This window comes from Tupaia chinensis, unplaced genomic scaffold (assembly GCF_000334495.1).
Source record: "Tupaia chinensis unplaced genomic scaffold, TupChi_1.0 Scaffold000361_2, whole genome shotgun sequence".
NCBI classification, from domain to species: Eukaryota; Metazoa; Chordata; class Mammalia; order Scandentia; family Tupaiidae; genus Tupaia; species Tupaia belangeri.
The window spans coordinates 2675066-2691671 of record NW_006159858.1 but is presented as its reverse complement, the minus strand read 5'-3'; the positions used below and the strand labels follow the sequence as shown (position 1 = coordinate 2691671).

At 40.4% G+C, this 16606-nt stretch overlaps 1 protein-coding gene across 1 annotated transcript in view; it reads right to left on the bottom strand.

The window, feature by feature from the left end:
* The window catches only part of LOC102490052 (aldehyde oxidase 4), an 82980-nt gene that overhangs the window by 56229 nt on the left and 10145 nt on the right, over positions 1 to 16606 (bottom strand). The window contains exons 3-6 of the mRNA XM_006153083.1: positions 16503 to 16599; positions 13276 to 13384; positions 9885 to 10011; positions 6100 to 6161 (exon numbers count right to left, since the gene is read on the bottom strand). Coding sequence (XP_006153145.1) covers positions 6100 to 6161; positions 9885 to 10011; positions 13276 to 13384; positions 16503 to 16599 — 395 coding nt within the window. The remainder of the gene's footprint in view (positions 1 to 6099; positions 6162 to 9884; positions 10012 to 13275; positions 13385 to 16502; positions 16600 to 16606) is intronic.

The window sequence follows — 16606 nt, the reverse complement described above, 5'->3', positions numbered from 1 at the left end:
GGGTAATAAGCTATCCCATCACTGAAAAAGTAGAGAAGATTATGGGGAATGTGCAACCATGCTCATGACAGAGTCTTGTAAATGTTGTCTCTCAAGCCCCAGGGGAAGACAGAGGGAGTTTAGAGGTGGGTGATGCCAGTCAGCTAAGGCTTCCTACTGTAAGTTAGATAAATGGAGCATAGTTATAAGGTAATAGCTTAAAAATTCAAATTATTCTTTATGTTAACAGTGATATTGCATGTACAAAAGGATTTCAAAAAATTTCTGGAAAATGCATATTATTTTTAAAAAAACATGTATTTAATTTTTTTTTGCATTAAAACAACTCCCACCCCCCCCCTTTTGGGTTAAGATTTTTGCTACAGAGTACATGAACTTGCTAGAGAGAGAGGGAAAGTGAGAAATCATCTTCCAGGGGGGATAGCCATGCCATAATCCCTTCTCCATTTTCCTCCTGGGATTTTGGGCACACATGCACATGTGACTTTCAAGCCACCAGTTCTGAGACTAAAATCTTGGTCAGTTGTGTGGGAGTCCAGCGCCTTAACCAACACACTGCCTGCTGGCTTTTAAACTTGTATTTTAATACCATGTTCCACTTTTTTTTTTTTTAAGAGGTTTTTGCTATAGGGCACATGCGCTCTCCAGAAAGAGAGAGAGAGACAGAGAGACGGAAGGTGAGAAATCACCCTCCGGGGGAATGGCCACACTGCAATCCCTTCTCCTCCATTCTCAGAATCTTGGGCACGCATGCATACGCGCCCGGCATGAGTTTTAAGCCACCGGGTCCGGGACGTGAACTGCAGTTGACTATGTGGGCGGCCAGCTGGGAGTCCAGCGACATAGCCATTACGCTAACTGCTGGTCCCAATTTTTTAAAATTTATTCATTCATTTATTAATTTGACCAGATACACACGTACACACACACACACACACACACACACACACACATAGGGAAAGTGAGAAAGCAAACCACCAGATCCGGGACTCCAACCATGGTCGGCCACGTGGGAGTGATCAGTGCCTTAACCCCACTCCACCTGCTGGTTCCCTCCATGTTTCACTTTTTAAAGTCCCCTGGTATCTTTAAAGAAGTCCTGGGAAGACAAACTGCCTTTAAGACCTTCTATACACAAATATAAACAAACTGAAAATTTGAATTTATTTGTATGTTATTGAAGTTATTCTGAATTATTCAAATGATTCAAACCCCAAACAATTTAAATCTTTATTTTTTATTTAAAAATTTTTTTAGTTATTTTTTTTCACCATAGGACACATACTTTCACTGGAGGGAGATAGAGAGAAACAGAGAGAGAGAGTGAGAAATCTCAATTTTCAGGACATTTCATGTGAACCCAAAATAGTGTTTTTGGCTTGAGTTTGTCAGTTACTACAACTATCAGACTACAGAACTGTTCTGGTTTTCTCTTTTCATGTGCACACTCCCTAAGGTTCTGTGGTGGTTGAGAGATTATGCTTCATGGAGTGAAGGAACCCTGGGTTCTGGTTCTTACTTTAACACATACTAGCTGGGTCAAGTTTGAGAAATTAGTATGATAAAACTCATCCCAAGCAGATTTGTGAGATTTAAATAGATGAGTTCAATAGTGTTTAATGCAGAGGAACTGGTGTAAAAGTGGCAGCTGATATTTTTACTTGTAAGTCGTTTTCTACAGTGTTGAGAAGGGATTTGTATTTTATAATAATGCTGTGCCCAGTAAAGAAACTAAGTATAAGTGACTGAATGTGGGAATCTGGAGCAATTGAGAGTAAAAATACTTATTTTTAGCTTATGTGTTTGTGTAGATTTTATCGCAGGAGTAGTATCAGGTAAAGACACATGAAGAAATTGCTGTTTTTTATAGGTTATATGGTGGAATTTTGGCCATTTGTATGGTTCAACATAGATACTGTGTTGTCAGGGGACCAGCTGATGATATAATGGTTATATCACTGAACTCCAACATGGCCGACTGTGGTTCAAGTCCTGGACTTGGCAGGTTGAAACTCACGCTAGGCGCATGTGTTTGCATACCCAAAATCTCAAGAGGAGAATGGAGGAGAAGGGATTGCGGCCTGGCCATCTTCCCTGGGAGGTGATTTCTTGCTATCTGTCTCTCTGTCTCTTCAGTGAGCACACATGCCCTATAGCAAAAATCTCTCTTAAAAATAAAAGTAATAATGAGTTGTTGGGAAAGTCATGACACATTTTTGCATAGAAAAATTTGGCACAGCTAGACCCACATGGGAAAAGTCCTCATTTTGTTACCATGATCTGGGCTGGCTGAGATTGGGGCATGGACTGAACATGAGGACCCTGTTGGGGTGCTGTCTCTCTCTTTCTCTCATGGAAGAAATAAGTAAATACACTTCAAAAAAGTTAATGGAAGGGCCAGCAGATGGCATGAGGTTAAGACAGCTGGATTCTTCATGGTGGACTGCACAGTTTAAGTCCTGGACCCTGTGGCTTAAAAAAGCTATGGATATGTGTGTGCAGGCCCAAAATTCTGGGAGGAGGATGGAGGAAAAAGGATGGTGGCTGGCCATCCTCCCTGGGAGGTGGTTTCTCACTTTCTTTCTCTCTTACTCTTACTCTCACTCTTCTCTCTCTCTCTGTCTCTCTCCAGTGAGCATATGTAAATTGGCAAATTACAAATAAATAAAGCAAATAACAAAAGAAACTTAATGAAAAATGGAATTAAAGTTAGAGTTTATTAAAAAAACTAGCATGTAGTTTGTAAAACTTCTTGAAATTCATCATTACTGGCATAAAACACATTATTTTTCAAAGACTTTATAGGATTTGGGATGAAATGATGTACCTTGAAGTGTTTTTGGCCAACAAAATTAAATAAAATTATTTTTTTTACCATAAACTGTAGAAAAATATCATAACTAAAACTTTCTCAAAAGTATGTCTCCCCTTGAAACTTTCTGAAAAAAATGTATCTTAAAACTATTTTTCTGCCCAAACCCTAAATCATTCTTTTCCAACTTCTATCTGGTTCCTCAATCTTTGTACTTTGAAAGTGATCTGAATTTCTCACTTCATTCTTTGCCGTCTGATGGTTATTCTGGCCATCCCCCATCCCCCGCTTTTTAAGAGTTTTTCGCCTTAGGGTGTGTGCACTCACCAGAGAGAGACAGACAGAGTGAGAGGGAAAGTGAAAATCCCCCCCCAGGGGGTTGGCCATGCCATAATCCTATCTCCATTCTCCTCCTGGGATCTTGGGCACACATGCATATGCACTTGGCATGAGTTTTAAGCCACAAGATCTAGGACTCCAACCATGGTCAGCCGTCTGGAAGTCCAACAACATAACCACTACACCATCTGCTGGCCCTGACAATCCCCTTCTTACAAATTAATTTTCTGTCCCCACATATGGCACACTGGCCTGGATTGTCATTCCTTCATACATGGTATATGGCACTGTCCATGCTCTTACTCCTTGCTGTGTCTCTCCAAGTAGTCAAGTGTCAAGAATATTCCTACTGAAATACTTTCCTTATGGTATTCCTCCTGGCTTGAGAGCAGACAGTGACTACATGCTGGTTACCAACTTTAGGAATAAATTCCTTAGCCTGGGACCAGCAGTTGGCGTAATGGCTATGTCACTGGACTCCCATGTAGTCGACCATGGTTCGAGTTCCAGAACCAGTGTCTTAAACTCAAACCGGGTGCTTATGCGTGCGTGCCCAAGATCCTGAGAAGAGAATGGAGGAGAAGGGATTGCAACATGGCCATCTTCCCTGGGGGTGATATCTCACTTTCTGTCTCTCACTGTCTTTCTGGCAAGCGCACACGTCCCCCCCAAGAAAAAAACCCCCCCAAAAAAAAAAAAAAAAAAAGAAAGAAAAGAAAGAGAATAAATTCCCTAGCCAGTACAGTATCTTTTACTCTTCAATGCTTCAAAAACATAGATTTCTTACCCGAATCTTTGTCATTTTCTTTTGCTTATTCTCATTCACTTCTTACTTGTAATTTTCTAGGCCTCCTCTTCAGCAATTTATTTCTTTCACTTCCTTTAGAAGCTAGTTCAAAACTCTCCTTTAGCAAATCCTTGCTGTCTCTTCCATTTGCATTTATTAATTTTCTTTGATACATGTTTCTTTAAAATTCACATGCATTGTATATTGGATAGCTTAAGCTTTTCATATTTTGCTTTTTCAGTTATGCTTTTATTGTCTTTATTTTTCATTTTTCTTCAGTAGTGTGTGCATTTTGTAGTAATAGACTGTGCTATATTTCTCAGGAAGTGTCAAATTTAGGGCTATAAATAAGATAAAGGCTAAGGATTTATTAAAAAATACAAATGGTAGGCATCTAAAAATTTCCAGGGGCGAGAAACATCAACATAGGGTTATTTTAGATATTATTGAATGCAACAGACTATTATATGCACTAATATGTAAACAGAATAAATCTTCTTGTTTTGTTTTGGCCAAGTCAGAGAGAGGGAACGTAAGAAATCACTCTCAGGGGGATGGTCATGCCACAACTCCTCCTTCTCTGGGGATTTTGGGTATGCACACACCTGGTGTAATTTTCAAGCTGCCGTGTCTGAGACTCAAACTATGGTTGGCTACGTGAGAATGCAGTACCTTAACCACCACTCCATCTGCTGGCCTCAATATTCTTCTTCTTCCTCTTTTCAAAACTTACCGCACAGAAAGTTTTCCCACTTTCTACAATTGGTCGGTATCCCGTACAGCGGCACAAATTACCTGGATAAAAAGGGACCAAGTTTTAATGAATAATATAGAAATATATTACATCAGCTTTCATATATGTAGCTATTTCAATAGAATAGCTATATTGGTAATGAGATTTTTTGTTCTCTAAAGACAGCAAGATAGATTTTTGGAACAAATGTTCTTCTTGGAGATATTCTTTAAAAATAAATCTTACAAATTACATTTTTTCCTGGAATACCACACACCAAAAAACCCTCTAGTTTTCCCAACCAACTCTTTCTGCCTTAGTTCTTATCTCTACCTACCTCGTGTACCTGCCACCTCATAATATAACACCTGTGGCCCCTTGTCAAACCATCTCATTCGATCTCTTCTTCAAATGCCCTTTTAAGCAAAGATGGACTGGGACCATTCTTCAAGGCACTTATGTATGTGCCTTATATTTCCTTTTGGGATCTTAAACTCCTGGAGAGGGCAAGGATTATCTAGATGTTCTTGAACACCCCTTCCCCCACCATCATACCAGAACAGCACAGTTGGCGTTCAGTAAATATTTGGTGTTATCTTGGTCAACATTTCCAAAGTATAGTGAAAAAGTGAGGGAAACCACTAGATTTAAAAAATATATATATTCAAATTTTATAGCTTGTATGAATTATATTTACGAAGACATTTTAATAACTTGGGAAAATCCTTTTTTTCTTTTGGAGAGATTTTTGCTATAGAACACGTGCATTCGCCAGAGAGACAGAGAAAGATGGAGAGACAGAAAGAGAGATGTTACTCCCCCAGGGGGGATGTGATCACTCCTCACACCACATTCCCTTCTCCTCCATTATCCTCTCAGGCTCTTGGGCACTCATGCACACACACGCCCAGTGTGAGTTTTAAGCTGCTGGGTCCGGGATTCAAACTGCAGTTGATTATGTGGGAGTCTAGTGAAGCAACTATTATGCCATCTGCTGGCCCTACATGGGAAAATTCTTATGTTATACTATTAAAACTGTACATATAATATAAATTTGCATATATAGTAGTCACACTTATTTCAAATTAGCAAATAAAACCTATGCGCAGGAAATGACAAAGAATAAAGACATATTGGGCAATGATTGTCGTTGGTGGTAGAAACATGAGTTTCCCCTCAATTTTTCATTTGGGGGCATTTTTCATAATAGAAATGTATTACTTTTACATGCGGAAGTAAATTTAAAATTATGTTTGGTCTAACTCTGTTGCCTGGTGGTTAAAGCAGCCAGACCCCGTACCTGGTGTAATTTTCAAGCTGCCGTGTCTGAGACTCAAACTATGGTTGGCTACGTGAGAATGCAGTACCTTAACCACCACTCCATCTGCTGGCCTCAATATTCTTCTTCTTCCTCTTTTCAAAACTTACCGCACAGAAAGTTTTCCCACTTTCTACAATTGGTCGGTATCCCGTACAGCGGCACAAATTACCTGGATAAAAAGGGACCAAGTTTTAATGAATAATATAGAAATATATTACATCAGCTTTCATATATGTAGCTATTTCAATAGAATAGCTATATTGGTAATGAGATTTTTTGTTCTCTAAAGACAGCAAGATAGATTTTTGGAACAAATGTTCTTCTTGGAGATATTCTTTAAAAATAAATCTTACAAATTACATTTTTTCCTGGAATACCACACACCAAAAAACCCTCTAGTTTTCCCAACCAACTCTTTCTGCCTTAGTTCTTATCTCTACCTACCTCGTGTACCTGCCACCTCATAATATAACACCTGTGGCCCCTTGTCAAACCATCTCATTCGATCTCTTCTTCAAATGCCCTTTTAAGCAAAGATGGACTGGGACCATTCTTCAAGGCACTTATGTATGTGCCTTATATTTCCTTTTGGGATCTTAAACTCCTGGAGAGGGCAAGGATTATCTAGATGTTCTTGAACACCCCTTCCCCCACCATCATACCAGAACAGCACAGTTGGCGTTCAGTAAATATTTGGTGTTATCTTGGTCAACATTTCCAAAGTATAGTGAAAAAGTGAGGGAAACCACTAGATTTAAAAAATATATATATTCAAATTTTATAGCTTGTATGAATTATATTTACGAAGACATTTTAATAACTTGGGAAAATCCTTTTTTTCTTTTGGAGAGATTTTTGCTATAGAACACGTGCATTCGCCAGAGAGACAGAGAAAGATGGAGAGACAGAAAGAGAGATGTTACTCCCCCAGGGGGGATGTGATCACTCCTCACACCACATTCCCTTCTCCTCCATTATCCTCTCAGGCTCTTGGGCACTCATGCACACACACGCCCAGTGTGAGTTTTAAGCTGCTGGGTCCGGGATTCAAACTGCAGTTGATTATGTGGGAGTCTAGTGAAGCAACTATTATGCCATCTGCTGGCCCTACATGGGAAAATTCTTATGTTATACTATTAAAACTGTACATATAATATAAATTTGCATATATAGTAGTCACACTTATTTCAAATTAGCAAATAAAACCTATGCGCAGGAAATGACAAAGAATAAAGACATATTGGGCAATGATTGTCGTTGGTGGTAGAAACATGAGTTTCCCCTCAATTTTTCATTTGGGGGCATTTTTCATAATAGAAATGTATTACTTTTACATGCGGAAGTAAATTTAAAATTATGTTTGGTCTAACTCTGTTGCCTGGTGGTTAAAGCAGCCAGACCCCGTATGGCTGACTATGTGGCTCAAATATCAGCCCCTGCAGCTTGAAAAACACACCAGGTGCCTGAGTATGGGCACCCCAAATCTCAACAGGATGGAGAAATGGAGGAGAAGGCATTGTGGCATGACTATGACCCATGAGGGGGTTGCTTTCTCACTCTTCCTTCCTTTGTCTCTGTTTCTCTCTCTGGTGAGTGCACATGCGCTCTGGCAAATTAAAAAAGTAAAATACAACATAATAATTATGTTTAATTCCAGTTTAAAGCATTTAGAAGCAGTGTATATGTGTGGATTGGTCAGGCTTAAACACATAGAAGTAGTGTTGTATGGGAATTGATGCCAGTAAGTTAGGTAGAAATTTGGGTAACAGGTATATTCCTTTGTTTTTATTAGAATGAGATTAGTTTAAAAAGAAATCACCTACATAAGAATGGCTGTAGTCTCCATAATCTATCTTTCTTTTTGCTAAGAACTAAAAACACAGAAGGGCCTGAATTTAGAATTTATTTTTACAGTAGGAAAGAGCTGCAATGTCTAAAATGTAACTACATGGCATGAAAAAGAAATATTTAAGAAGTTGGGGCCAGCAGGTAAGCATGGTGGTTAAGGGCACTGGACTCCCACATAGTTTACTGTGGTTCGAGTCTCGCACCTGATGGCTTACTTTCTCACTTTACCTCTCTCTCTGTTCCTCTTTTATCAAATTTTTAAAAAATAAATAAATAAAATAATTGTTTAAAAATAAGAAATATTTGAGAAGTGGTGGATACCTTCCCTCTGATCAATTGTAAGCACACAAAAAAAGGCAAGCGTGAGAAATTATCAGGGTTTTTTGTTCAGTTTTTGTTCTTGGTTATTTAAATTCTAAGTTTATCAACTCTACTAAAGGCCTACTAAGAGAAAATTTATTACACTCATTACAGAAATTCTCCTGATTCTAGGGGAAAATAAAGGAAATTAAAAATTTTTATTTCCTTAGTCTTGAAGGAAAAAAAAAATAGATGAGATGAAATAGTGAGTTGTATGAGTTGGTATTTTAGAAATAGTGACTGTAGGAATCACTTCTTTGAGCTTTATATCATCATTTTAAAAATATAAAGGTTATCACTTTACAAGCTAAATAACACATGTGATTGAATGTATAAAAGAAATTAAATTAAATTAAATTAAAAAGATAATAAAGGTTATCAGTGTGGGAAGCATTCATAATTTTAGAGAGAAAAAAATGAATTGCACAAACAACATGGCAAACACAAGATCTCTGCTTTTCAAAGCTGTAAATACTTCATTTGTGTGGATTACTTAACTCACAAAGATTATCTGTTGTTAAAATCCTTTCAAATTTGGTAAAATTATAACTGAAACCATAGATTAAAATTCTGAATGGAGAAGGGATGGGAGAGGGGAGTGAGAAATCAACCCCTAGATGGGATGGCCATGCTGCAATCCCTTCTCCATTCTCCTCTCAGGATTTTGGGCATGCACACACACACACCTGGTGTGGTTTTAAAGCCATCGGATCTGGGACTCAATCCATGGCTGGTCATGTGGAAGTCCAATGCCTTAACCACCATGTTATCCTAGCAGCCCTGAGAAAACTACATTTGTTAATATGTTGGGGGTTTCTTGGCAGAAAATTATATTTGTCTATTTAAATTTGATAACTATTTTGTTATAGGAGACTGAACTGCTCACTAAGTTTAATCATAATAACTAATTGTTGTCTATGATCTTATTAAAATTGTCCCAATCAGAACATAAAAATGTAAAGTATCTAAAAGTCTTTCCTCTTTGAAAAATTAATTTTAGTAAGCAAATTTAATAAGTGATTCTGATAGATTAATTAAAAACAAACAACAGAATCTCATTCTTTTCACACTACTCACATTTCCACATTTGGAAAAGATTGTTTTAAAAGTTTTACAAACAGCCCATTTAAATGCCTTTGCAGAGTGGCAAATTGCTCCACTAAGGAAAAGTGGTTTTTTTTGTTTGTTTGTTTGCTTGTCTTTAATTTTGCCAGAGAGTTCATGTGCTTGGAGGAGAGAAACAGAGATAGAGAAAAATAGAGACAAAATGAGAAAGCACCCTCCAGGGCTGGGGTGGGGGGCATGGTCATGCTGTAATTCCTTTTCCATCTCTCCTTCCTTTCAGGATTTCAGGCACGCATGCACATGTACCTGGGGCATTTGTCAAGCTTCCAGGTGCAGAACTTGAATCATTTGGTTGGTCATGTGGAATTCAGCTGCCTTAATCACCATGCCACAAGCTGGCCCAAATAAAAAATTTTGTAATGAAACCAATATTGCATAACTGGCATCGCTGCTGCCAAAACAAAAACAGTCCTTCCTGGAAAAGACGGGCATCGAGACACGTTCTAAGGAGGCACTTCCGGCCAGGTGCCTGAAACCGCAACGTGATGCCGCAGCTTTCTTCAGTTTCTTGAGCACTCCCTATTCTGGCCTCTGCCTATAGGGGGCCTAAAAAGCTCACCTCCGATAGCTTCGGTTATCTGCTCCGGGGTTGGTTCCGGGTGGTTCCTGAGCAGCGTGTAGATGGACATCACCATGCCTGGGCTGCAGAATCCACACTGCGTGCCGTGACACTTGGCGAGTCTTTCCTGGACACAACAGCACAGCATTTATGTTTTAGACCTCACTTCCCTATCTTGGACACCAGCAAGCAACAGACCTTATCTGTTTAGCTTTCCAGAAATAACTGAAGGATGGAAGATGTTTCCTGGAGGAAAGACACTTTTATTTCTTGAAATCACACATATGCTATTTTTGGAGAGTCTGATGGTAAGTATTCATGAAGTCATTTTATTCTATAGATCCTGGTTTATCTGTGAATTAGGAGTGTTGTTTAGCGAGTAAGTAACATGTCATGCTCTTGTGAGTTTTGGTCCTTTCTGAAACTCATAATTGTGGGTCCTTAGGTGATTTATGTGACTTTTCTTGATCTCTAAAATTAGGGTAATAGTAGTATCTCCTTTATAGAATAGGTATAAGGACAAAAGAATGGGTTGTGGCATAGAAGTAGACAGAGTAACGGTAGATGCCAGATGCTGCATGGGGTGGGGGACATAGAGGAGGTTCCGAGGAAGATGATCATGGATGTTAGAATGCATGTAAACAAGAGGAATGGGTTATGGAATGACGTGTCACAGCAAAGTGAAAAAAAATCATTGACTACTCAATACATACTTAAAAGAAATGAGGAGAACTGGTATCAAATGTGTACACCATGATGTAATGTTAAGAAGATGACTATGCCTATGTCTCTGATTGGATAATCACACACTGCATGCATGCTGTGCCTCACAAAAAGAAAGAAAGAAAAGAACAAATGAAAAAATGTGTGCAAATCATGAGCATAGCCTCTGGCAAGTTGTTTCACCCCTTTCTTCACCTACATTAAGGAATTTTGAAAATTGTAAAGTACTATTTAGTAGCTGTGTGCTACTTACACACGTGAATGTGTATTTGACTTTATACACGCAGGGACAACAACAGAACAAAGACAGGAGTGAGAAGCAACAGTAACTTAATCTACTCTACAAAGACTCTATGTCATGAAGACACAAATGGGAGACCTGACTCTGTGGGTCCCTCTGTCAGTCTTACATGCCTCTCCGGGGCTCAATCGGCTGGCTTGAGTGTGATTCAGATATTTTTCCCCCATAAGATATGTACATTTGCCAGAGAGAGAAAAAGAGAGAGAGAGAAAGAGAGAGGCAGAGAAAGAGAGAGAAAGTGAGAAAGCACCCCTTAGGGGGGATGGCCCCATCGCAATTCCTTCTCCATTCTCCTCTCTGGATTTTGGGCATGCACACACACATGCCTGCCTTGATTTTCAAGTGCTGTGTCTGGGACTAAAACAGTGGTTAGTCACGTGGGTGTCCAGATTCTTAACCACCAGATTGCTTGCTGCTCCTGGATTTAATGTTTTAAAATAAGCATTTTTCAGATAGCATGGTTCCCAAAATGCAAGCCAAATACTTTATCTATAGTTCAACTAAGGCAGATACTGTCCTAATGCCGGAAACGAGGATGGCAGTATTGGGGCTAAGGCAGAAGGCGAGTTGTTGAGGAGGTGGCATATAAACCTGGCTGCTGTAAACAGGCTGGTAAATACTGAGCAACAGGCTCTCTGACTTCTATTTTTTGCTAATTTTCATAGTATAAATACTTCCACCCTGCTATTATTCTATAAATGATTTAACTATAGGTTTGTATGCTTGAATTTTAAATAATAGCTGTATTTAAAGATTAGCTTGAATGATCCCTGAAAATTTAACAATTGGTTCTTGCATGTCAGTACAAACTTGGTCCAGGGCACTACTGAGCAAATCTAGCATCTCTACCACTAAGACTGAAGGGAAACAAATCTGACAGGTGCAGTGTGAAGGGCTTCTATGACTGCTAAGGTGATTGGCCAAGTATGCGTTAAAATTTAACTAAAATAAAAGTCATTAAGTTAACGGCTGAAAGATACACACTACTAAGGTAACACATGGTCAGACAAGAGTCTTGACCACTACGTCCCAACCCCCATTTTTTTTTTTTTCGAGAGGTTTTTGCTATAGGGCGCATGTGCTCTCCAGAAAGACAGAAAGAGAGAGACAGAGAGACAGAAAGCGAGAAATCACCCCCCAGGGAGAATAGCCATGCCACAATCCCTTCTTCATTCTACTCTCGGGATCTTGGGCATACGCACACGTGCCCGGCATGAGTTTAAGCCACTGGGTCTGGGACTTGAACCGTAGTTGACTACATGGGAGTCTAGCAACATAGCCATTATGCCAACTACTGGTCCCAGTTTTGTTTTGTTTTAAGGTTTTTGCCATAGGGCATGTGCTCTTGCTGGAGAGAGACAGAAAGAGACAGTGATAGGGAAAGTGAGACATCACCCTCCAGGGAGAATGGTCATATCACAGTTCCTTCTTCTCCATCTCCTGGGATTTTGGGTGCATACGCACACACACCTAGCATAAGTCTCAGGCTGCCAAGCTGCCAAGTCTGGGGCTTGAACCATGTTTGGCCATGTGGGAATCCAGAATCTGAACCACTATGCCACCTGCTGGCCACCCCAGTCACAGTCTTTTAAGAGAAGGAATCTCGGGGCCAGCAGGTGGTGTGGTAGTTAAGGGCGTTGGACTCCCACATGGCTGACCATAGTTTGAGTCCTGGATCTGGCGGCTTGCTTTCTCACTTTCTCTCTCTCTCCCTCTGTCCCTCTCTGGTCAAATCAATAAATAAAGTTAAATAAAATAATTCTTTAAAAAAATATAGAGAGAAGGAATCTCAAGGGAAAATATGGGTATTTATAATTTTCTTCCTATACATTGCCTTTAAGATTCCACCGCTGCAGAAGTTCCCATTCTAGTATATGAAAATACCATGACCATTTATTTCAAAGGTCTTCTAGACTTCAGTAAACTCTTTTGTTTATTTAGTTGTGTTTTATTGTGGCAGAGTGTACAGTTACTTGTCAGACAGTTGGAGAACGCTTAGGTGTTATTATTTGCAAACATAACTGGCATCTCTTTCAGTTTAGTGATTTTGAAATGTGGTAGACAACTAGTGTCTCAACAAACTTCACATTTCCTATCTCATTTTCTTCTCCTGTCATACTGGACTGTTCGTGTCTTAGTTTAGGGCAAGGATGGGACTGAGGAATGTTTCTTGGGGTTAAAAAATGTTAAACTCAATCAAAGAATCTTGAAAAGATTTCTGCAAAGATCCCTTGTGATAAAGCACTCAATATTACAAAATGAGAATTTAAAAACACGAGGGTTTCAAAATTGTTGACCTAACTGGCATACGTCAGGCTTTACGGGATTCTGCAGCAACCTCTGGTCCTGATGGTACTCTGTGCTCACCTGCACAGGGTGAATCCTGGTTTGGATGCTTCCTATACCTTCCACCGTGGTGACAGCAGCCCCGTGCAGAGAGCAGATGGGCACCAGGCACGCTGTCGCTGGATAATGGCTGTGATGGAATTATGTAAAGAACATGCATCGGAATCGTGGGGAGTGGGAAACATGGTTCAGGGAGCTGTTTCAGTCCAGGAGAGCCATGAGGCTGTATTTCCTAGAGAATATGGAGCAGACTAGGTTTTAAACCATACATTTCTAAATTGACTCAAGAAGGGACTTACAGCTGGCGCAGAATCCTAGAAGTGGGAGAAAAGAATAATACAGACTTTCATGTGGGACCTCCAAGGGACTCTCACTCTGAATTTTTTTTCTCATTCTAGGGAAAAGGAAACCTTTTTACTCACCATTAGATGACATATTGATATATTGACTTACGTAAACCACCATGGAGTAGTTTAGCTGGGTAATTCCAAACTATAGGAAACTTTAAAAAATACATGTACTCTGGTTGGGCTAGCCAGTTAAAGCAGAATCTCTGGAGTGGGATCAATGAATCACTTTTTAAAACTCCTTGGATGATTGTGATATACGGCCAAATTTGGAAGTCACCGTTTCATGCCCTTGTCTTCTCCATGTCTTCCTTGAATTAATGACACGGCAGATGTGGTTAGCACCAGATTCTCATCTCACTGGAAGGAACGGGGTCCAGACTTCATTAGTTAAATTGAGTTTCTTTCTTCCCACTGAGTGCTATTTTCGTTTCTAGTATAGGAAATGGTCCTTTTCCCAGGGACTGTAGAGTACTGTTCCTGGTTCCTCCAACCCTTTAAATAATTAAAGCTGTTTAGGAGCCAGCTGGCTAAGTGGCTAGGGACCCTGGGAGAGCACTTGGTGTACAAAAGTGGTGTGGATCCCAGGAACATCTTGCAACAAATACATTATTGTTTTGTTTGTCTTCCAAATATCTCCCTATTAAAATTTGCTTCCTCTTAATCTCTCTCTCTCTCTCTTTTTTTTTTTTTTTTCTTTTTTTCTTTTTTATTTTTTTTTTTTTTTCTTTTTTAGCTTTTACTATAGAACCACTACACTCATGGGAGAAAGTCAAAGAGAGGGAAAGTGAGAAATTACTCTCTGGGTAATTATTCCCCCCCATCCCCCTGGGGGGATAACCACACTGCAATCCCTTCTCTTTTACTCTCCTTTCAGGATTTTGGGCATGCACACACATGCACCTGGCATGTTTTTTAAGCTGCCAGGTCTATGACTGAATCTCACAGTCAGTCAGTGGGATCCAGGTGCCTTAACCTCTGTGCCACCAGCTGGCCTAACTTCCTCTAATCTTATCTCCTCTCTTTCTCGCCTGTGCTCAGAGCTCTCCTCGGTTTTACCCTTCTGTCTCATCCAGGAAAGAGAGGCACCAGGTCCCCTCACCGATCTCCACTGAACCCTCAGCCTAATGCTGTTCTTTTTATCCTCAGTTTTCCCTCCTCCATTCAAGGCTCAGAGAGTGAAGAATCCTTCCTCCTCCTCCATATGCTCTGGATTGGGTCAACTCTGTCTTTACATGAACTTCCCGCTTATCAATTGTCCACCTAACCTTTTCCTTTCTGGGTTTCATGTCTCTAAATAGCTTTGCATTTAGAAATGACTTTAAATGTTTGCTGTGCTAGGAAACAAGACAGAACAAAACAAAACAAAACACCCCCAAACCTAAGTCTCTTTCCAGCATTAGTCCATCTTTCTTTCCTTTCTTAGTCAGTTCTTCATGAGCCGTCCCCAGCTTCCTCACCTTCTAGGCACTCCTATACTACCTGCACCTCCCTCCCAGCCCCATCTTTCCCCTGACGTGACCCCAGGCATGATATGATGTCCTTGGGCCACTCCCTGGTGTTTCATAGGAGGGACCATTTCGACTCTCTTAGAACTTTCTCCTCTGTCATTCCTCCATTAATAGGCTATTTCCTCTTTCCTCTTGGTCTCTACTGGAATTCCTCTTCTTTTTTTTTTTTTCTTTTGGAGAGGTTTTCGCTAGAGGGCGTGTACGCTCACCAGAAAGACAGAGAGAGACCAAGAGATAGAAAGTGAGAAATCACCCCCCAGGGGAGATGGCCACACTGCAATCCCTTCTCCTCCATCCTCCTCTCAGGATCTTGGGCACGCACACACACGCACCCGGCATGAATTTAAGCCACCAGGTCTAGGACTCCACCCATGGTTGGCTACGTGGGAGTCCAGCGACATAGCCGTTATGCTAACTGCTGGTCCCTGGAATTCCTCCTTTGACCACTTCTCTTTCTGTTGCTCATAGTGTCCCAGACCTACAAGGTCTCCTACAGTTCCTGCTACGTTCTGGGTGTCCTGGCATCGATTTCCTCTTTTTTCAATGTGAAGGATAGTAATACCCAAAGTTGTTTGGACACTAAACACAAAAATAAGCATGAGAGACTTTGAATGGTGCCTGGCACACAATAGCATTCAATACGTGTTGGTTATTTTTGTAATCATTGTTATGATTATGTTGATAATTTTAATAAGTTACAGCTCCAGATGAGACAGACCTCTTCTCTAAGTAACAGACCTATATAACTCGATGTCTATTGGACGATCCCTCACAATTACCCCGAATGTGATGTGTCCCAAGATAAATTTACAATTTTCCCCTCCTCTGCTCCTCTCTTCCCAAATTCTCTAATTTGCAAAATGCATAATCCAAGCACCTAAGACAAAAGCTTGGGAATCATGCTGAACAATTCCTCCTTCACCACCACATTCAGTGAACAATTTTACATTTTTAGGTCAAGGAGATGCTGGTTCAATCACATAGCAGGATTTAAAGTCTCCTTTAGCTCTTTCAGGCAAACAACTCTTCTCTGTGTATGCTGAAAATCTAGATCTTCGACCAGGACTATTACTTCTTTGCATTAAGCCGTGCTGGCCTTACTCTTACCCTGGTATCTACTCAAGAACAAAGGAAATATTTTTATGGCATGAGAGAGCAGAGCCCTGGGGGATTGGTACATAAAACAGATATATTCTTACAGGAAAAGGGAGGAACCCCCGGGGGGAGTTCTGGAATTTAGGAGCTTCCAGGGAGAGCAGGCCTGGAGGCAGTATGAGTGTATTAGCCATCCAGAGAGGGAGGGAGGAGTGCACATTGGCAAGAAAAGTGAAAAGCTCCACACCCTTCCCAGATGTGCCCAGAGCAGCGGTCGGACCAACACAAAGGATACTGGATCTTCTTGGTCTTGGGGTTGTATCTTGACACCATGACTGTGCAGGCACCACAGCCGCCTCCTCCACACCCATACTTAGTGCCTGTGAGACGAACTTAAAG